Source organism: Leptonychotes weddellii, chromosome 10, assembly GCF_054177405.1.
Source record: "Leptonychotes weddellii isolate Sample4059 chromosome 10, ASM5417740v2, whole genome shotgun sequence".
Taxonomy (NCBI): Eukaryota; Metazoa; Chordata; class Mammalia; order Carnivora; family Phocidae; genus Leptonychotes; species Leptonychotes weddellii.
This window is the reverse complement of record NC_138378.1, coordinates 103617428-103639335: the sequence shown is the minus strand read 5'-3', so window position 1 is coordinate 103639335 and position 21908 is coordinate 103617428. Positions and strand designations below refer to the sequence as shown.

General features: G+C 40.0%; 1 protein-coding gene across 2 annotated transcripts in view; it reads left to right on the top strand.

The window, feature by feature from the left end:
- Positions 1-166: 166 nt before the first annotated feature.
- Positions 167-21908, top strand: part of SLC4A1AP (solute carrier family 4 member 1 adaptor protein) — a 34812-nt gene continuing 13070 nt past the window's right edge. For both annotated transcript variants that reach the window (XM_081796993.1, XM_081796992.1), the window contains exons 1-8: positions 167-871; positions 1089-1281; positions 3385-3507; positions 4508-4568; positions 4882-5021; positions 17728-17888; positions 18645-18714; positions 19479-19665. In XM_081796993.1, the coding sequence (XP_081653119.1) occupies positions 209-871; positions 1089-1281; positions 3385-3507; positions 4508-4568; positions 4882-5021; positions 17728-17888; positions 18645-18714; positions 19479-19665 (1598 nt within the window). In that variant the 5' untranslated portion in view covers positions 167-208. The remainder of the gene's footprint in view (positions 872-1088; positions 1282-3384; positions 3508-4507; positions 4569-4881; positions 5022-17727; positions 17889-18644; positions 18715-19478; positions 19666-21908) is intronic.

The following is a 21908-nucleotide window of genomic DNA, read 5'->3' as shown; positions in this document are numbered from 1 at the left end:
CCCATTCTCACAGCACCTTGGGCACCTTTCTCTGTTTTCCCGTCCCGTGATATTCACCTCTTCATAACGTTGTGGGTGGTGAAGGAGCAATTCCGCTATCGCTGCCCAGAAAAGCCGCTGGGAGGAGAGAAGGGGGGGTGGGGGGGAACTTAGAGACCGAAGGGGATGGTTTCCCAGGAACAGATTTCGAGACTGCATCTGACTGAGGATGGCTGATAGTCCCTCTCAGTCCGAGCCTCTGGCTTTGCAAGAGCTCAGTGATGACTTCAAAAAGCCAACCCTGCCGGTGTCCCCAGTTATGCGGAGCAAGGCCCCGACCACCAATCCTTCAAACCCTGAAGAGGTGAAGAAGGAAAGGCCCGCGGCTCTGCTAGAGCCCGATTCCGGGGAACTTGAGGTCCCGCCAGCCCGGCCGGACAGCGGGGGCACCAGGAGTCCACCGAAGGAGCAGCCGCGGCCCCCTACAGCGGCTCCTTCCCTTGGAGGCCCGGCCCGGGCTCCCCCTTACCGAGAGCCGCCGTGGGGTGGCCCCGCGACGGCCCCCTACAGCCTAGAGACACTCAAGGGCGGCACGATCCTTGGCACCCGTAGCTTGAAAGGGACGAGTTGCTGCCTTTTCGGGAGGCTGTCTAGCTGCGACGTGTGCCTGGAGCACCCTTCGGTGTCCCGGTACCACGCCGTGCTGCAGCACCGGGCGTCCGGCCTCGAAGGAGAATGCGACGGCCACGGGCCGGGCTTCTACCTTTACGATCTGGGAAGCACCCACGGCACTTTTCTTAACAAAACCCGCATCCCACCCCGCACCTATTGTCGCGTCCACGTCGGGCATGTTCTTCGCTTTGGAGGCAGCACCCGGCTCTTTCTTCTTCAGGTAAGTAGAAAAACCTAGGATTGCAATCTCTGGAGTGCACCGGGCTGGGTTCCAGAGCTCCTTAAAGCTTTCACTGAGGAAGGAGATTCTCCCAGTCAGCGATGACAAAAGTGGAGGAGTCTGGGCCCTCTCCAGACCGCTCTACGCATTGCCATACTTCAGAAAGTGAATCCAGCAACCCTGACCTCTGAAAGAATTCTTTCGCTTGGTTCATCAGGGACCAGAGGAAGACCGAGAGGCAGAATCCGAGTTGACGGTAACGCAACTGAAGGAATTGCGCAAGCAGCAACAAATGATGTTGGAGAAGAAGATGTTAGGGGAAGACTCCGATGAGGAAGAAGTGGATACCATTGAAAAGAAGAGAAATACTAGTAATCAAGATGATGAAATGGGCTGCACCTGGGGAATGGGTAAGAAATTAAAATTGCTGCCAGAGATTAATATTTTAAATTCATGACTAGGGGTATCCTTAATTGTTTTCTATCATACATCTTTCATGACTTTTTGAGATAGGTGAGACAAATACAATTTGGACATGAGATTACCAAAACCCACAGAGATTTCTGTTAACTTTTCTGATGTCAAACAATTGAATTATGGGCACTATGGATTTCTTTTAATGCGTTTTACATCACACTTCCTTGTTCAAAACTCTTCCTCAGCACACAACTAACTTATTATTTTTACCATTTAAATATATATAAATATATACATATAGTACTGACCTTGATTATCATCACTGGAGGGGATGGAGCTATATTCAATCAAATAACATGGAATGTTCAGTATAGGATAGTCCCTCAATTTTTTTGTACTTTATGTAAATTCCCTGAAATGTGAGATAGCTAATCAGAGAAAGCTTGTCCCTTAGCCAGAGGAATAAATTGAATTTTCCATAATGCCAGACATTTTGGAGGATGGGTATTCAGGATCTAGGAATATAAAAAGAAGATGGCCTTAATATGTTGTTGGGAAGACTGGATAAATATTATGAAATTACTTTTGTAAGTGCAAAACAAAAGCTAGAAACCGTAAGTATGCCAGAGTAAGGGTTCAGAGAAGGGAGTAATCACTGAGGACTTACACCTGCACTGTCCAATATAGTGTCCATTACCTACATGTGGTTATTGGACACTTATGGTATGGCTAGTCCAAACTGACTTGTGCTATAAATGTAAAATACACTCTTGATTTCAAAGACTTAGTGTAAAAAAAGAATGTAAAATATTCATAATATTTTTTACTGATTACCTGATAATTTTACCCATTTCTCCTTCTTAATGTGGCTATGAGAAAATGAAAAACTTCTTTTTTAAAGATTTTACTTATTTATTTAGAGAATGGGTGTGAGCAGGGGGAAGGGCAGAGGGAGAGGGAGAGACAGAATCTCAAGCAGACTCTGCACTGAGTGTGTAGTCCGAGGAGGGGTTCGATCCCACAACCCTGAGATCATGACCTGAGCCGAAATCAAGAGTCAGACTGGGCTACCCAGGCACCCTGAAAATGAAAAATGTCATGTATGGCTTTCATTATATTTCTTTTGGGCAACACTGACTTAAAATTTGGGAAAGTTTTTAAATTTACAAACAGGTCTCGAGCTGGAACTTGAAGGAAGGGAAAATTAGCCTCCAGGAAGCTGAGTGTTGAGTATGGTTTTCAGGGCAGAATTGATGATTTTTTTTTTTTTTTAAAGATTTTATTTATTTATTTGAGACAGAGAATGAGAGAGACAGAGAGCACATGAGAGGGGGGAGGGTCAGAGGGAGAAGCAGACTCCCCGCCGTGCAGGGAGCCCGATGCGGGACTCGATCCTGGGACTCCAGGATCATGACCTGAGCCGAAGGCAGTCGCCCAACCAACTGAGCCACCCAGGCACCCAGAATTGATGATTTTAAGGGAGTAATGAGTAGACCAGTCTATTTGACAGATATGGTAAATATTAAGAAATTATATTGGAGACAGAGTATTAGACCCAGGTGATAGAGAGCAGGAATGCCAGGCCAAGAAGCTTAGATTTTTTTCCATGGACAGAGTGGTAGGTAGGTAATTTTGTTTTTAAAATATAGTGATGGGGGTGCCTGGGTGGCTCAGTCGTTAAGCATCTGCCTTTGGCTGAGGTCATGATCCCAGGGTCCTGGGATCGAGCCCTGCATGGGGCTCCCTGCTCAGCGGGAAGCCTGCTTCTCTCTCTGCCACTCCCCCTGCTTGTGTTCCCTCTCTCTCTGTGTCTCTCTCTGTCAAATAAATAAAATCTTTAAAAAAATAAAATAATAAAATAAAATATAATGATGGAGGAAAAAAGCAAAAACAAGGTGCCATGAAAACAAGTTTTAATTTGTCACACAATTTAGAAAAACTCAAGATATTTATACTGGTGATTTTGTCTTTGCCCCCTTCTCCCCCACCCCCACCTTTCTTTTCATTGATAACTGTATATTTATGCAGGCTGAATGGAAAGTGGGTGTCATTAAGACAGTCTCTTCCTATGTCTGTCTTTTCTTTCTTTCCTGTAGGAGAAGATGCTGTAGAAGATGAGGCTGAAGAGAACCCCATTGTCTTAGAGTTTCAGCAGGAAAGGGAGGCTTTTTATATAAAGGATCCAAAAAAGGCTCTCCAAGGTTTTTTTGACCGAGAAGGTATGTAAACAGATTCTGACCCTACTAGTAAAAGGTATCCATAGCAGTGTTGTTTTGTAGATCTTCAGGGTACTTAGAAATGCTGTATTTTATCTGCTGTTCTCCTTAATCAGTTCTTGCTCTTGTGGTCGATTGCTTCAGGTTTATTTGGAAAATAGTAAAAGTCTTGTTAGTCTTCCCATCTTGGAAAAAAGGGATTGCCCTTTTTTTTTTTTTTTTTGTGACTTTCTCAAATGATCCTAAACTTGGGTGGTGGGGAGATTGACCTAACTTCTTAAAATTTTTTGTTTCTAATTCATCTGATCTTTTGTAATTCTTAACATGGATGTCCACTTTATATGATTTAAAGAATGTTCCCACAGAGGATTGTTTCAATAGAGGTGCTTTGAGAAAATATCTGTGTGTGTGTATGAATATATATATGAATTGGTTACATTCTGCACTTAATATTTATGCTTCTAAAAACCAGGCAATTGTGACAAATTAACAGCTTACATCTACAACTTAAGTAAGTGTGAAAGCTGCTATGTAGTGGACAAAGCTGTTTTTAGAGAGTTGATTATTTTGATCTGAGTTTGCTTTTCTTTGCCTCAAGTTCATCCTAATTTTTTTTTAAGGATTTATTTATTTATTTTAGAGAGAAAATGAGACAGCAAGCAGGAGGGTCAGAGGGAGAGAGAGATTTCATGAAGCATACTCCCTGCTGAGCGCAGAGCACAGCACAGGGTTCTGTCCCAGGACGTTGAGATCATGACCTGAGCCGAAATCAAGAGTTGGCCACTCAATTGACTAAGCCAGCCACCCAGGCTCCCCAAGCTCATCCTAATTTTATTATCAGATGATAATCCGTAGGAATAAGAAGTGGAATGCTTTGAAATTTAGTGTTCAGTGTGGTACGGGAACTTGATACTCTTACTTCACCTTTCCTCTCTTTTCCCTTTGTCTCAACTAGTAGTTTTCAGATGTTATTAAAATTGTTTTGTCTTTCTTCCTCCCACAGGAGAAGAACTAGAATATGAATTTGATGAACAGGGACATAGCACTTGGCTCTGTAGGGTGAGGTATGTTCTGTTCTCATTAATGTCCATTTCTGAAAAATGGTCAATTTCAGGTTATAGACAACAAACCCAAAGAGTAACTTTAGCCTTATTTTTAGGCTTTTCTTGAATTTGGGCCTTGATAATTTGGCATGTGGGGTGGGATGGGTCAGAAGTCTAAGGAAAAGATTTGAAGTCTGACCTTGGTAAGATAGAACGAGATGAATGGAGAGATTAAAAAGGCATGTCAAAAAATGACTATTATCACAGCATATTAGTTTTTTTCATGAGAATTGGAGCTTAGTACTGTGCTGTGATTCCCTCCAAACCAATACAGATTACCTGTGGATGATTCAACCGGAAAACAACTGGTAGCTGAGGCAATTCATTCAGGAAAGAAAAAAGAAGCAATGATCCAGTGTTCACTGGAAGCTTGTCGAATCCTTGATACTTTGGGATTGCTGCGGCAGGAGGCAGGTATGTGGGAACACTTCTTTTCCTTGGAAGAAAGAAAGAAAAGAGAGGGACGGAGAGAGAGGGGAGAGAGATACAAATAGATGGACAGAGGCAGAAAGAAAAGGAAAGAAGAAAGGAAAATTTAACACAGAAGGCAATAAAATATCTCTTTAGGGGGAAAGTGTAAATTGTCTAGAATTCTATGAAGTGAAAAGAAAAGATTCTGTATCTCAATACCCAAAGGAAGCCATTGTTTATATTCTCCTAGACATTTTTTATGAATATAGATGTGTGTTCAGAACTAGATCCTTTAATAAAAAGCAAACACTCATACACAAATGCATTTACATTACTTATACTCTTTCGTACTTACATTTTTAATGTAAGAATGGATATTATCTATGTGATTGCATTAAATTTATCTCATTTAAAAAACCTGTCTAGTTATATCATCATTTATTAATAAAGGCTTATGCTATATTTTTGTTTATTCTAAAATTAGTTTTTATTATTGCAAAGTAACTTATGTATAGTTTAAAACTACCAAAGGCTTGGGGCACATGGGTGGCTCAGTCATTAAGCGTCTGCCTTCAGCTCAGGTCATGGTCCCGGGGTCCTGGGATCGAGCCCTGCATCGGGCTCCCTGCTTGGCGGGAAGCTTGCTTCTCCCTCTCCCACTCCCCCTGCTTGTGTTCCCTCTCTCACTGTGTCTCTCTCTCTGTCAAATAAATAAATAAAATCTAAAAACAAAACAAAACAAAACAAAGAAACTACCTAAGGTTTATAACAAAATATACCTATTCCTTGCCCTGCCCCTCCTCAGTCTTCAACCTTGGAAGGCTTTTTAACTCTTTCAGTTATTCCTTTTGGCATTTAAAAATATCCATATTTCCAAAAAGGAAGAGTATGCTACTTTATTTTGAGTCATTTATTTTATTTTTGTTAATTTATTTATTTTTATTTAAATTCAATTAATTAACATACAATGTATTATTAGTTTCAGAGGTAGAGGTCAGTGATCCATCAGTCTTATATAATACCCAGTGCTCATTACATTACGCACCCTCCTTAATGTCCACCCAGTTACCCTATCCCCTCAACCCCCTCCCTCCAGCAACCCTCATTTTGTTTCTTATGATTAAGAGTCTCTTACGGTTTGTCTCCCTCTCTGATTTTGTCGTTTTATTTTTTCCTCTCTTTCCTTATGCTCCTCTGTTTTGTTTCTTAAATTCCACATATGAGTGAGATCATATGATAATTGTCTTTCTCTGATTGACTTATTTTGCTTAGCATAGTACTCTAGTTCCATCCATGTTGTGCAAATAGCAAGATTTTATTTTTGATGGCTGAGTAATATTTCATTGTATATATATCTGTATACCACATCTTCTTTATCCATTCATCTGTTGATGTACATCTGGGCTCTTTCCATAGTTTGGCCATTGTAGACATTGCTGCTATAAACATTGGGGTGCAGGTGCCCCTTCGGATCACTACATTTGTATCTTCGGGGTAAATACCCAGTAGTGCAATTGCTGGGTCATAGGCTGGCTCTATTTTCAACTTTTTGAGGAACCTCCACACTGTTTTCCAGAGTGGCTGCACCAGCTTGCATTCCCACCAACAGAGTAAGAGGGTTCCCCTTTCTCTGCATCCTCACCAACATCTGGCATTTCCTGACTTGTTAATTTTGGCCATTCTGACTGGTCTGACTGGTGTATCTCATTGAGGTTTTGATTTGTATTTCCCTGATGCTAAGTGATGTTAAGCATTTTTTCATGTGTCTGTTGGCCATTTGTATGTCTTTTTTTTTTTTTTTTAAGATTTTATTTATTTGACAGAGAGAGAGAGAGAGAGCATGCACATAAACAGGGGGAGGGGCAGAGGCAGAAGGAGAAGCACGCTGCCCGTTGAGCAGGGAGCCTGACGCGGGGCTCAATCCCAGGACCCTGGGATCATGACCTGAGCTGAAGGCAGACGCTCGTTCCATTGATCTATATGTCTGTTTTTGTGCCAGTACCGTACTGTCTTGATGACTACAGCTTTGTAATAGAGCTTGAAGTCCAGAATTGTGATACCACCAGCTTTGGTTTTCTTTTTCAACATTCCTCTGGCTATTCAGGGTCTTTTCTGGTTCCATACAAATTTTAGAATTATTTGTTCCAGCCCTGTGAAAAAAGTTGATGGTATTTTTTTTTTTTTTTTTTTTTTTTTAGAGAGAAAAGCTGATGGTATTTTGATAGGGATTGTACTGAATGTATAGATTGCTCTAGGTAGCAATATTTATTCTTCCAATTCATGAGCATGGAACGTTTTTCCATTTCTTTGTGTCTTCCTCAATTTCTTTCATGGGTGTTCTATAGTTTTCTGAGTACAGATCCTTTGCCTCTTTGGTTACGTTTATTCCTAGGTATCTTAGGTTTTGGGTGCAATTGTATATGGGATCAACTCCTTAATTTCTCTTTCTTCTGTCTCGTTGGTGTATAGAAGTGCAACTGATTTCTGTGCATTGATTTTATATCCTGTGACATTGCTGAATTCCTGTACGAGTTCTAGCAATTTTGGGGTGCAGTCTTTTGGGTTTTCCACATAGAGTATCATGTCATCTGTGAAGAGTGAGAGTTTGACTTGTTCTTTGGTGATGATTCGGGTGCCTTTTATTCTTATTGTTTTCTGATTGCTGAGGCTAGGACTTCTAGTACTATGTTGAACAACAGTGGTGATAGTGGACATTGCTGTCTTGTTTCTGACCTTAGGGGAAAACTCTGAGTTTTTCCCCATTGAGAATGATATTCGCTGTGGGCTTTTCTGTAGATGGCTTTTATGATATTGAGGTATGTTCCCTCTATCTCTACACTGTGAAGAGTTTTAATCAAGAAAGGATGCTGTACTTTGTCAAATGCTTTTTCTGCATCTATTGGGAGGATCATATGGTTCTTGTCCTTTTATTTATGTAGTGTATCACATTGATTGATTTGTGGATGATGAACCACCCTTGCAGTCCAGGAATAAATCCCACTTGGTCGTGGTGAATAATCCTTTTAATGTACTGTTGGATGCTATTGGCTAGTATCTTGGTGAGAATTTTTGCATCCATGTTCATCAGGGATATTGGTCTGTAATTCTCTTTTTTGGTGGGATCTTTGTCTGGTTTGGGGATCAAGGTAGTGCTGGCCTCATAGACAGAGTTTGGAAATTTTCCTTTCATTTCTATTTTTTGAAATCACTTGAGAAGAGTAAGTATTAATTCTTCTTTAAATGTTTGGTAGAATTCCTCTGGGAAGCCATCCGGTCCTGGACTCTTGTTTCTTAGGAGATTTTTGATTGCAGCTTCAGTTTCCTTGCTGGTTATGGGTCTTTTCAGTTTTTTATTTCTTCCTGTTTCAGTTTTGGTAGTTTAAGAATTAATTAATTAATTAATAGATTTTATTTATCTGAGAGAGAGAGGGAGAACACAGAGGGAGAGTGAGAGGGAGAAGCAGACTCCCTGCTGAGCAGAGAGCCTGACGTAGGACTCAATCCCAGGACCCTGGGATCATGACCCAAGCTGAAGGCAGACCCTTAACCAACTGAGCCACTCAGGTGCCCTCAGTTTTGGTATTTTATACGTCTCTAGGAATGCCTCCATTTCTTTCAGATTGCCTAGTTTGTTGGCATATAGTTGCTCATAACATGTTCTTAAAATTGTTCGTATTTCTTTGATGTTGGTTGTGATCTCTCTTCTTTCATTCATGATTTTATTTATTTGGGTCCTTTCTCTTTTCTTTTTGTCAAGTCTGGCCAGGGGTTTATTGATTTTATTAATTCTTTCAAAGAACCAGCTCCTAGTTTTGTTGATCTGTTGATCTGTTCTACTGTTCTTTTGGTTTCTATTTCATTGATTTCTGCTCTAATCTTTATTAATTCTCTTCTCCTGCTGCATTTAGGCTTTATTTGCTGTTCTTTCTCCAGCTCCTTTAGGTGTAAGGTTAGGTTGTATTTCTTGTTTCTTGAGAAAGGTTTGTGTTGCTATATATACTTCCCTCTCAGGACCACCTTTGCTGCATCCCAAAGGTTTTGAACAGTTGTATTTTCATTTTCATTTGTTTCCATGAATTTTTAAAATTCTTCTTTAATTCTTTAGTAGGATGCTCTTCAGCTTCCATGTATTTGAGTTCTTTCCAGATTTCCTCTTGTGATTGAATTCCAGTTTCAAAACATTGTGGTCTGAAAATATGCAGGGGATGATCCCAATCTTTTGGTATCATTGAGACCTGATTTGTAACCCAGTATGGATCTATTCTGGAGAAAGTTCCATGTGCACTCAAGAAGAATGTGTGTTCTGTTGCTTTAGGATGGAATGTTCTGAATATATCTGTAAAGTCCATCTGTTCCAGTGTGTCATTCACTTGTTTCCTTGTTGATCTTCTGCTTAGATGATCTGTCCATTGCATTGAGGGGGGTGTTCAAGTCCCCTACTATTATTATATCATTATTACTATTTTTTAAAGATTTTATTTATTTATTTGACAGAGAGAGACACAGTGAGAGAGGGAACACAAGCAGGGGGAGTGGGAGAGGGAGAAGCAGGCTTCCTGTGGAGCAGGGAGCCCAGTGCGGGGCTCGATCCCAGGACCCTGGGATCATGACCTGAGCCAAAGGCAGACATCTAACGACTGAGCCACCCAGGCACCCCTTATTGTATCATCATTGATGTGTTTCTTTAATTTTGTTAATTGGTTTATATAATTGGCTGCTCCCATGTTAGGGGCATAATATTTACAGTTAGATCTTTTTGTTGAATGGATCCTTTAATTATGATATAGTGTCCTTCCTCATCTCCAATTACAGTCTTTAGTTTAATGTCTAATTTGTCTGATATAAGGATTGCCACCCCAGCTTTCTTTTGATGTCCATTAGCATGATAAATGGTTTTATACCCCCCACTTTATTTATTTATTTTAAAGATTTATTTATTTGTCAGATAGAGCAAGAGAGCAGAAGCAGAGGGAGTGGCAGGCAGAGGAAGAGGGAGAAGTAGGCTCTCCGCTGAGCAGAGAGCCCAGTGTGGGACTCGATCCCAGGACCCTGGGATCATGACCTGAGCCAAAGGCAGACACTTAACCAGCTGAGCCACCCAGGTGCCCCTCCACCCCCTCACTTTAAATCTGGAGGTGTCTTTGGGTCTAAAATGAGGCTCTTGCAGACAGCATATTGATGGGTCTTGCTTTTTTATCCAATCTGGTTCCCTGTGTCTTTTGATTGGGACATTTAGCACATTTACATTCAGAGTAACTGTTGAAAGATATGAATTTAGTGTCATTGTATTACCGGTAAAGTCACTGTTTCTGTATATTTTCTCTGTTCTTTCTGATCTGTGTTACTTTTGGGCTCTCTCTTTGCTTAAAGGATCCCCTTTAATGCTTTTTGCAGGGCTAGTTTAGTGATCACAAATTCTTTTAGTTTGTTTGTCCTGGAAGCTTTTTATCTCTCCTTCTATTTTGAATGACGTCCTAGCTGGATAAAATACTCTTGGCTGCTTATTTTTCTCATTTAGAACCCTGAATATATCATGCCAATCTTTTCTGGCCTGCCTGGTCTCTGTGGATAGGTCTGCTGCCAGTCTAATGTTTCTACCCTTGTAGGTTATGGACCTCTTGTCCCGAGCTGCTTTCATGATTTTCTCTTTGTCTCTGAGATTTGCAAGTTTCACTATTATATGTTGGGGTGTTGGCCTATTTTCATTGATTTTGAGGGGGGGTTCTCTTTGCCTGCTGGACTTGAATGCCTGTTTCCTTCCCCAGGTTAGGGATGTCCTCTGCTATAATTTGCTCCAGTATATCTTCTGCATCTACCTTCTCTTTCCTCTTCTTCTGGGATCCCAATTATTCTAATATTGTTTCGCTTTATGGTATCGCTTATCTCTTGAATTCTCCCTTCGTGATCCAGTAGTTGTTTACCTCTCTTTTTCTTAGCTTCTTTATTCTCCATCATTTTGTCTTCTACATCACTAATTCTCTCCTCTGCTTCATTTATCCTAGCAGTTAGAGCCTCAGTTTTTTTTTTTTTAAGATTTTATTTATTTGACAGAGACACAGCGAAAGAGGGAACACAAGCAAAGGGAGTGGGAGAGGGAGAAGCAGGCTTCCCGTGGAGCAGGGAGCCCAATGCAGGGCTCGATCCCAGGACCCTGGGATCATGACCTTAGCTGAAGGCAGATGCCCAACAACTGAGCTACCCAGGCGCCCCAGAGCCTCCATTTTTAATTGTATCTCATTAATAGCCTTTTTTATTTTGACTTGATTAGATTTAGTTCTTTTATTTCTCCAGAAAGGGATTCTGTAGTGTCTTCTATGCTTTTTTCAAGCCCAGCGAAGTATCTTTATAATCGTTATTCTGAACTCAGTTCGGACATCTTATATCCATACTGATTAGGTCCCTGGCAGTCAGTACTGCTTCTTGTTCTCTTTTTTGAGGCTAGTTTTTCCATCTTGTCATTCTAGCCAGAGAAAAAGAGATGAATGAGAGAACAAAATACTAAAATGGCAACAATGGCCCCAGAGAAATAGACACTAAACAAGTCAGAAGAGGCCCAAAACCGGAAAAAAAAAAAAAGAGAGAGAGAGAGAATATAATCAGACAGGTGAACAGAATAGAGAATACATTGGATCCTCTGTGTATTTTGGTCTGTTTGTTAGAAAACTAGACCCCAAAATTGTAAAGAAAGAAAAACTTATATATGTACAAAATTAAAATTAAATACAATGAAAGGATAGAATATAACTAAAAGTGAAAATTAAAAAGATTTAAAAAGAAAAAAAGTTGATGAAATCAGAAATTGGTTGAAAAAGAAAAGAGAAAAAAAATTAAAGATGAAAGAATCATGGGGGGAAAAAAGCCATGAATTCTATATACTACTTTCCCCTAGTGCTGGAGTTTTGCAGTTACCTATGATCAGTAAACTTGGTCTTAGCCAATGTTCTTGCTGATCTTCTCGGGGAAGGGCCTGTTGTGTTGATTCTCAAGTGTCTGTGCCCCAGCAGAACTGTACCGCCCTTGCCAGGGGGCCAGGCTGAGTAATCTGCTCCAGATTGCTCTATGTGGCTTTTGTTCCCTGAAGGCTTTCCATGCCACTTTAGAGGATGAGAATGAAAATGGCAATCTCCAGCCCCAGAGCTGAGAGCTGGGGCCCTACTCCTCAGTGGGCCCTCAGGGAAAAGTAGTCAATCATTCCTGTCTCTCTGGTCTCTGTTTGCACTCCATGCTCACCTAGCAGGTGACAGATTGTCTCTATTATCAGACATGTGGCCTTGTTTCAAGTCTCCAAACCCTGAAGACTTCTGCAGTGCACGCCCCCGGCGCTCCTCCTGGGGGATGAAGAGCGGGTCTCGCCACAGTTCTGCTGCTTGCTGGGCCCCTGTTCAGTCGCTTGACTGTGCTGCAGTTCACAGTTTATGGCAACCTGAGCTAAGAGCCCACTCCTGTGCACGCTGATTGCAGCTGGCTTCCCCGCTCCAATGCCTGGGAACTCTGACACATTCAGGCACCCATCGTCTTCCTGTGACCCTGGGGATCCTGAGACCACAGTGTCCCAGCTAGGGTTCTGCCCCCACTTAGCCACCTGAGTGATGTCCCTCACCAGAGCAGACTTCTAAATGTGCTAAATGTTTTGGGCTCTGCTGCTATATCACTTTCTGGTTCCGGCTTATGGAGGCTCCCTTCCCCCATGGTTTATCTTCCGATATATTGCCTCAGATTCACTTCTCTGAACCTCCTACCTTGCAGAAAGTGGTTGCTTTTCTGTTTGTAGAATTGCCGCTATTTTCTTAGATCTTTGGTTGAGTTCACAGGTGTTCAGAATGATTTGATAGCTGTCTAGCTGAATTGCAGGGACCAGACGAAACTAAGGTCTCCTACTCCTACACCATCTTGTGTTATTGACTTTGAGTCATGTATTTTAAAACATTATCTACTGACTTAAATTAGTATTTACATGATTATGTTTATGCAAGTATTAGTCGCAACTGAGCAGTTTTTTCTTTTTGTTTTTCCTAAAGTGAATAATTGTGTTTGTTTTTCATGTGTTTGGATTTTATAGCTCTTGGTCATTCTTCTCTCACCTTTTAATAGCCTTTCAGTATATTTTTCCACATGGTCAATCATATTCAGTAATTGATCAGTTCTGACTCTTTTGAAAACATTTCTCCTGAAGAGCACTATTCTTTTAGGGCTTATTGCTCTCTAGACTTGCTGCAGGACTGACGCCTGGGTGGCTCAGTCAGTTAAGTATCTGCCTTTGGCTCAGGTCATGATCCTGGGGTCCTGGGATTGAGTCCTGCATCGGGCTCCTTGCTCAGTGGGGAGCCTGCTTCTCCCTCTGCTTGCAGCTCTCCCTGCTTGTGCTCTCTCTCTCTCTGAAAAATAAATAAATAAAATCTTAAAAAAGAAAAAGCTGATATAATAGTAGAAGGCATGGATGATGGTAGTCTTCAGTGGATTTCACATCTTTCATTTTTCTTGGTCTACTCTCTTGTTTTGGTGGACATCCTCTAGTGGATTCCTGAGAAAGGATGTATAGCAAGTAAACTTTATTAAATTCTCCATTCTGAAAATATAATTATGCTAGCTTTATTCTCAGTTAATAGTTTGGCTGGGAGTAGAATTCTAAATTGGAAATAATTTCCTTCACAACTTTGAAGGTATTACTCTTATCACCTATATCCAGTGTTGCTCTTGTAGTCCAAAACTGTTCAAACCCTGATCAATTATAAGTTATATTTTCCCCCCTCTCACTAGAAGTTTGTTAGAGTTTCCCTTTGTTCTCAAGGTTCTGAAACTTAACTGTGATGTACCTTTCTGTTGGCCTATTTTCATCCATTTTTCTAGGTACTTATTGGGTCCTTTGTGCTGGAAATGCCTTTTTTTTTTTTTTTTTAAGATTTTATTTATCCATTTTAGAGAGAGTGAGCAGGGCGGAGGAGGAGCAGAGGGAGAGAATCCTAAGCAGACTCTGTGCTGAGCCTGGAGCCCGACTTGGGGCTTGATTCCATGACTCATGAGATCATAACCTGAGCCGAAGTGAAGAGCCAAAGTGAAGAGCTGGAGGCTCAACTGACTGAGCCACCCAGGCGCCCCTGATCTGGAAATCTTTGACAGTTCAGGAGCATTTCTGGAATTATGCCATTAATCATTTCATCCCTCTGTTTTCTCTTTCTCTCTGGAATTTTGCTTAGATATTGAACATCTTAGACTGACCATCTCAAGTTTCTGTCTCTTTTTTTTTTTTAAGATTTTATTTATTTATTTGACAGAGAGAGACACAGCAAGAGAGGGAACACAAGCAGGGGGAGTGGGAGAGGGAGAAGTAGGCTTCCCACTGAGCAGGGAGCGTGACGTGGGGCTCGATCCCAGGACCCTGGGATCATGACCTGAGCCGAAGGCAGATGCTTAATGACTGAGCCACCCAGGTGCCCCTTTTCTTTGCTTTTTTTATCTCTATATTTTTTTGTTCTTTCTGGGAGATTTCTGCAGCTTTATCTTTCCGTCTCTATTTTGCTATCAAGATTTTAATTTCCAAGGCTCATTTTTGACCTCGAATGTTCATTTTTTTAAAGATTTAATTTATTTATCAGAGAGAGAGCGTGTATGCCCATGAGAGCACAAGTTGAGGGAGGAGCAGAGGGAGAGAGAGAGAGAGAGAGAGAGAATCTGAAGCAGACTCCATGGGGAAGCAGAGCCTGACACAGGACTTGATCTCACGACCCTGAGATCATGACCTAAGTCAAAATCAAGAGTCTCATGCTTAACCAACTGAACCCCCAGGCACCCCTGAATATTCATTTTTAAAACATAATACGCTATTGTTGTCTCATGGATTGTAAGTAGCTAATCTCACTGCTAATCTGTGCTCTCCAGGTTGCCTTTTCTTTTTCTTTGTGTGGTCTCTAGTGTGCATGTTAGAGGTGTTTCTCAGTGGTGTAGTCCTTGGTTGTAGATTCTTATTTGGGGACAAAAAAGGTGATTGACGGCTTGGATTATATAGGTGGGACTTATTAACTTTGAGCAACAATATGGAATGATGTTGGTGGGCCTTTTGTTGGGTACTCCTCATTTAAATATCCTTAGGTTTTTCCTCTTCTGCAGGCAGGATTCCTCAGAGAATATTCTTCCAGTCTCCTGCATGAAATTTCTAGAGCTAAGTGCTGGAAGATGGCTGAGCAGATTCTCAATATTCACCTATTTTTAGGATAGTACTATTTTTAGAATATAGTACCCATGCCCTCAAATCAACTGGTCAGTCCACAATGCAAAGACTTTCTGTCTTACCCTTTCTAGAGATTAACTTCTGGATTTTTTCTGGGGATGGGAAGGAGGTAAGTAGGCAGGGAAGGGGATCTGTTTCTCGACAGCTTTTACTCTCGTCTGCTTATTTTAGCACTACTAACCATCCCCAGTTCAAGATCCTTTTGTAGATTCTACAGTATCATCAGACTGATTCTCGGCTTTCCTCACTGTTGGTTTAGGATTCATCTTTTTTAGTTCTGCTAATTTAGTTTCCACTTGTCTGTCTATTTTCTAATTTCCAAAAATTTGGTGTTGCTATCCTTTCTCCCATTCTCCCTGTCTTTGTAGATTTAGAATTTTTATTTGTTTATTTATTTTTTAAGTAAGCTCTCTACCCAACATGGGACTCAAACTCACAACCCTGAGATCAGGAGTTGCATGCTCTACCAACTGAGCCAGCCAGCTGCCCCAATAGATTAGTGTTTTATTTATTTATTTATTTATTTATTTAATTTATTCATTTATTTTTAGATTAATGTTTTTTATTTTTTAAGATTTTATTTTATTTGAGACAGAGAACAAACAGAAGGAGTGACAGGCAGAGGGAGAAGCAGGCTCCTCGCTGAGCAAGCAGCCTGATGTGGGACTTGATCCCAGGACCCTGGGATCATGACCTGAGCTGAAGGCAGACACTTGACCGACTGAGCCACCCAAGCATCCCTAGATTAATGTTTTTTAAAAAAAATCTTTTTACTTCAGCTTTAGTGGGATATGGGGAAAGAATGAAATTAGGTATGTATGTTCAGTGTACCATCTTAACTTGGAAATTATGAAGTTTATATTAATAAGGACTGTTTTGGTTGTAAATAATAGAAACCCAATTCAAACTAGCTTAGGGAGAAAAGTTATTGGCTCCAGAGCCTGGGAAGAGTAGTTTACAGGATTGAAGGAAGAAGTGCATGAACCAGGACCTTAAGTTCTGGTCCTATCAAACCAGAACTCTCAGTATCACCAGGACACTATAAAACTGTGTATGTATATCTGTGTGATCTGTTTCATGAGCGCATGGTTTTATTTTGCAGATAGATTCTTACCCTGTGCGGAAAAGCTGGCTGCTTACAGAATTTATATCTTCCCTCTTTCATAACTTCATTGGAAAAAGAGCCCTTTTTTCCTTATATCTAAATATAAATATGAGGATTCTTACTGATTGGCTTTGGTCACTTGACTACCCCTAATCCAGATGGAATGGGGGAGGAGTTTTCTAGAAGAAAAGGGGTACTTTTACCAGAACAAGGGGAGTAAGATGGCACAGGGTCAAAAAAGTAATAGCTACCATAGTCCCCTCTTGATGAGCTTTCCAGATTTTTCACTGTTACAAACAATGTTGCACTGATATCTGTAGGATAAATTCCTATAAGTGGAATTGCTAGGTCAATTGGATTTTTATTATTGACAGATGTTATGAGTTTGATCATCAAAAAGATTGTATCAGTGTACATTCCCACCAACTGTTTGAGAGTCCATTTCCCCATACCGTTGCCAAATTGGGCATTATTAATCTTCTCATGTTTTCTCTAGTCTATAGGTAAGAAGTGGTATCTCATTATTTTAATTTGTATTTTTTATTTTTTTATTATTTTTTATAAGAGTTGAGGATACTATGGCTAAGATTTTAGTTATTTATTTGACAGAGAGAGACACAGTGAGAGAGGGAACACAAGCAGGGCGAGTGGGAGAGGGAGAAGCAGGCTTCTCGCGGAGCAGGGAGCCCGATGCAGGGCTCGATTCCAGGACCCTGGGATCATGACCTGAGCGGAAGGCAGATGCTTAATGACTGAGCCACCCAGGCGCCCCTTAATGTGTATTTTTTTAATTATTAAAAAGTGTTGAACATCTTTAAAATTTTTTTTGGCCATTTATGTTTCTTTTTCTGTGAACGGCTTTCATTATCCTTTAAAAAATTTTTGGATTATTGGCCTTTTCCTTGTTTATCTTTTTCCTTTTTTTTACACATTGATTTTTGAGAACTTCTTGCTCATTAAATAAATTAGCCCTTTGTTTTAATTCTTTTATTGTGGTAAAATATACATAACACAAAATTTACCATTGTAAGCATTAAGTGTATTAAATACATTAACATTGTTGTGCAACCATCACTACTATCCCTCTCAGAAGTTTCTTATCTTCCCATATTGAAACTTTGTACCCACTGGTTGCTAACTTTTCATTCTTCCTTTTCCCCAGCCCCTGGTAATTACCATCCTACCTTCTGTCTCTGTGAATTGGGCTACTCTAGTTATTTCACTTAGCATAATGTCTTCCAAGTTTAACTCTTTGTTTTTATATGTAGTTTGACAGCTTGTTGAGTCTTGAAATAATTCATGGTGATATTTTAAGCTGCTTACCTACTTGTCTTCTTTTCCTTTAAACTCATTTAATTACCATTTATTTTATCTCCTAGTATCTCGGAAAAGGAAAGCCAAGAACTGGGAGGATGAAGACTTTTATGATAGTGATGATGACACGTTTCTTGATCGGACCGGCCTGGTTGAAAAGAAGCGTCTGAACCGAATGAAGAAAGCTGGGAAGATTGATGAGAAGCCAGAGACCTTTGAATCATTGGCAAGTTTTAATTATAGAAGTAGCTGTGGTAGTTTAATTTTTAAATAAGATAATGTATTATTCAAATTTGTTTTATAATTTTTAAAGCAGTAGCATTGAAATTTGGTACTGAAGTATAGCTTTCTTGATCTGTAAATTTGATAGTAACAAACAGTCTTACTCAAGTTGGAAAAAGTTTGGCTTGCTGCTAGAGACTCTGTCTATCTCTAGGTGGATATTGATCCATGAAAGAGCATTCTTTGGTTATGATGTTAATCCTACAAAAAGAAAGGAAAAAGTTTCAAATTCGGCCATTCTGAGGTGAAACTGACTTTAGACTTCTGGCAGTCAAGAATTGTGAAAGGAATTTTGAGGAGTATAGTTCGGTAATAGTCTTAAACTGTATATCCTTTATGAAATCATCATAAGATAGCATGTGTTTTCACTATATTAAGTAGTATTCAGAGCTTTAAAACATTACCCAACATCTTTTTTTGATTCATCAATGAAAACAAATGCCTTGAGTTCTTTTGAGTAATGTCAAGTCTGTGTTCTGTACATTCATTCTGTTTAATTTTGAGTTAATTCAGAAGTTAGTTCAAATTAAATAAACACATGAAAATTGTTAACTCCGTAAGATGCAGATTTAACTGGAATTCTGAATGAGTCCTCTTAAACCTTGTAACAATTATGAAAATAAGAGGAAGAAGACAGAAAAGCTACCATATTTTGAAAGAAGAAAAACATTTGCTAACCCTGTTAATTTGGGTGTTACAGGTTGCAAAGTTAAATGATGCTGAAAAGGAACTCTCTGAGATTTCTGAGAAACTGAAAGCCTCAAGCAAAGGTAAGTTAATGACCCATTAAACAAGTATGTATTGGGCGTCTACCATATGTAGTTCTCTCTGCCAGCACTGAGCCTAGTTAATAAGATATACAGAACATGGAGTCTTTCTAAGGAGCAACATAGCATCTTGGAACTAGAAAGAACATTGTAAGTTATTTGTTTTAAACTCTTTATATAATAGATGAGGAAAATGAAGCCCATTGAGGCAAAATTATGTCCCGAGGTCTTCAAGCTATAACCTGTTTTCTTATTCCTTTTTTTTTTTTTTTAAGATTTTATTTATTTGACAGAGAGAGACACAGTGAGAGAGGGAACACAAGCAGGGGGAGTGGGAGAGGGAGAAGCAGGCTTCCCGCGGAGCAGGGAGCCCGATGCGGGGCTTGATCCCAGGACTCTGGGATCAGGACCTGAGCCGAAGGCAGACGCTTAACCGACTGAGCCACCCAGGTGCCCCTGTTTTCTTATTCCTGATATGAGTAATGTCCTCTGCCCAGCTTTATGTTAGTGACTTAAAAAAAAAAAAAGATTTATTTATTTATTTGAGAGGGATAGAGTGTGCAGTGTTGGGGGAGGGCAGAGGGAGAGAGAGAGAATCCCAAGCAGACTCCCTGAGATCATGACCTGAGCTGAGGTCAAGAGTTGGACGCTCAAGTGACTGAGCCACCCAGGTGCCCCTGTTAGTGACTTTTCGATGGAAACTTTGGCTGAATTTTAAAATATTTGAGGCCAATTTTCTGAATATATATTATCCCTTTCTTGGACAGCTCTGTCAGAGTCACCATCTCAGGACTCTTTAGATGCATTTATGTCAGAAATGAAATCAGGGAGTGCATTGGATGGTGTGTCCCGGAAGAAACTCCACCTGAGAACTTTTGAACTGAGGAAAGAACAACAGAGACTTAAAGGGTTGATAAAAATTGTAAAGCCAGCAGAGATTCCAGAGCTGAAAAAGTAAGTCTTAGTTATACTTGAAATTTTAAATAAACATGTTTGCATAGATAATATTTTTAATTATATAGTTGTTTTCTTAGATAATCATTACAGAATACAAATAGAATGTAAGAAATCCTTTAAAGCACAGGAGGCAGTGATTTCATACAGTCAAAACCATTTCATTTGTGAAATATAGACTGCTGTAGGATTTTTAGAGAAAACTATATTGATTCCTGTTTCATTGGAAGGCTCTGAATTTTTTTTTTTTAAGATTTTATTTATTTATCTGACAGAGTGAGAGAGCACAAGCAGGGGGAGCAGCAGAGGGAGAGGAAGAAACAGGCTTTCTACTGAGCAGGGAGACTGATGCAGGGCTTGATCCCAGGACCCTGGGATCATGACCTGAGCTGAAAGCAGACGCTTAACAGATTGAGCCACCCAGGCGCCCCAAGGCTCTGAATTTTTTACTTAATCTTTTTTTTTTTAAGATTTTATTTATTTATTCATGAGAGACAGAGAGAGAGAGAGAGAGGCATAGGCAGAGGGAGAAGCAGGCTCCTCGCTGAGCAAGGAGCCCGATGTGGGACTTGATCCCAGGACTCTCGGATCAAGATCTGAGCCAAAGGCAGACGCTCAACCGACTGAGCCACCCAGGTGCCCACCCCCCCGCCTTTTTAAAAGATTTTATTTATTGAATTTTTTACTTAATCTTTTAATGCAGAGTAAACTTCTTTAAAGAGAAACATGCCAAAAGGCTAATTTCCCTAATATATAAAGACCTTTGAATAAGTAGACAACCATCTACCGAAGAAAAAAATGGGAAAAGGATATCAACTGACAAGCCACTGAAAAAGAAATACAAATGGCTCTTAACTATTTTAAAAAAATGCTCAATCTTGCTTATAAGAGGAATACAAATATAATAATGTAATACCATTTTTTAATCTATGATTTTAAAACCACAGATGAAAATATGTGACTGCAGATTATTTTAGCACCTGATTTGTAATTCCTAAGAACCAGTTGACAATTTTAATATATTTAAATACTTTTTAAAAAAGATTTTATTTATTTATTTATTTGAGAGAGAGAGAGAGAACATAGCAGGGGAAGGAGCAAAGGGAGAGGGACAAGCAGACTCTGAGCTGAGCACAGAGCCCGATCAATGCAGGGCTCGATCCCACAACCCTGAGATCATGACCTGAGCTGAAATCAAGAACCGGATGCCCAACTGACTGAGCCACCCGGGCGCCCCTATATTTAAATACTTTTAAAGTGGAATTTCTTCCTTTAAAATGGGGGAAGGCATAACCCCCTAAAGTTGATTTTATTGGTTAACTTTGATTTTGTGAAAATTATTGGAAGAAATTAACCTAATCCTTTTTTTTTTAGTAATTTGTGAACAAGATTTTGGGACTAATTTTTCCCAGATTTGGCTAGTATTTGTGAGTGTGTGAATGTATGTGTGGTGTGTGTGTGTGTGAGAGAGAGAGAGAGCATAAGATCCAATCTTTCAATTTGACATTATTTTCACATTTTGTTCTATGTGGTCTCAACAAATTTTGAAAATGTTGAGTAGGTTATTATGGAAATGAGCAACTCCCAGTGAGCACAATTCAGGTAGGCATTTCAAAAAGTGGTATTGCCTAGGTGGGATCACTCACTTATGAAGGTAATTAACTCTGGAAAGTTTCTTATTTTCTTTTGATCTGTGCTGGCCTATATAGCACCCAGTAGTCTCCTGTGATATTAAAATTAAATGAAATTAAAAACTCAGTTCTTCAGTCAAGTAGTCCCATTTCATGTCCTCAAATAGCCATATGTGGCTAGTGGCTACTGTATTGGACAACGCAGATGAAGAACATTTCCATTATTGCAGAAAGTTCTGTTTGGATAGTGCTGCTTTAAGTAGGTTCAGCCTGGAGCCCAATGCGGGGCTTGAACTCACCACCTTGAGATCAAGACCTGAGCTGAGATCAAGAGTTGGCTGCTTAAACAACTGAGCCACCAGGTGCCCCATGGACAGTGCTACTTTATTTTTTTAATTTTTTTATTTTATTATGTTAATCACCATACATCACATCATTAGTTTTTGTGTTTAGTGTTTAGTGTTAGTTTAGTGTTCCATGATTCATTGTTTGTGTATAACACCCAGTGCTCCATTCAATACGTGCCCTCTTTAATACCCATCACCAGGCTAACCCATCCCCTCACCCCCCTCCCCTCTAGAACTCTCAGTTTGTTTCTCAGAGTCCATAGTC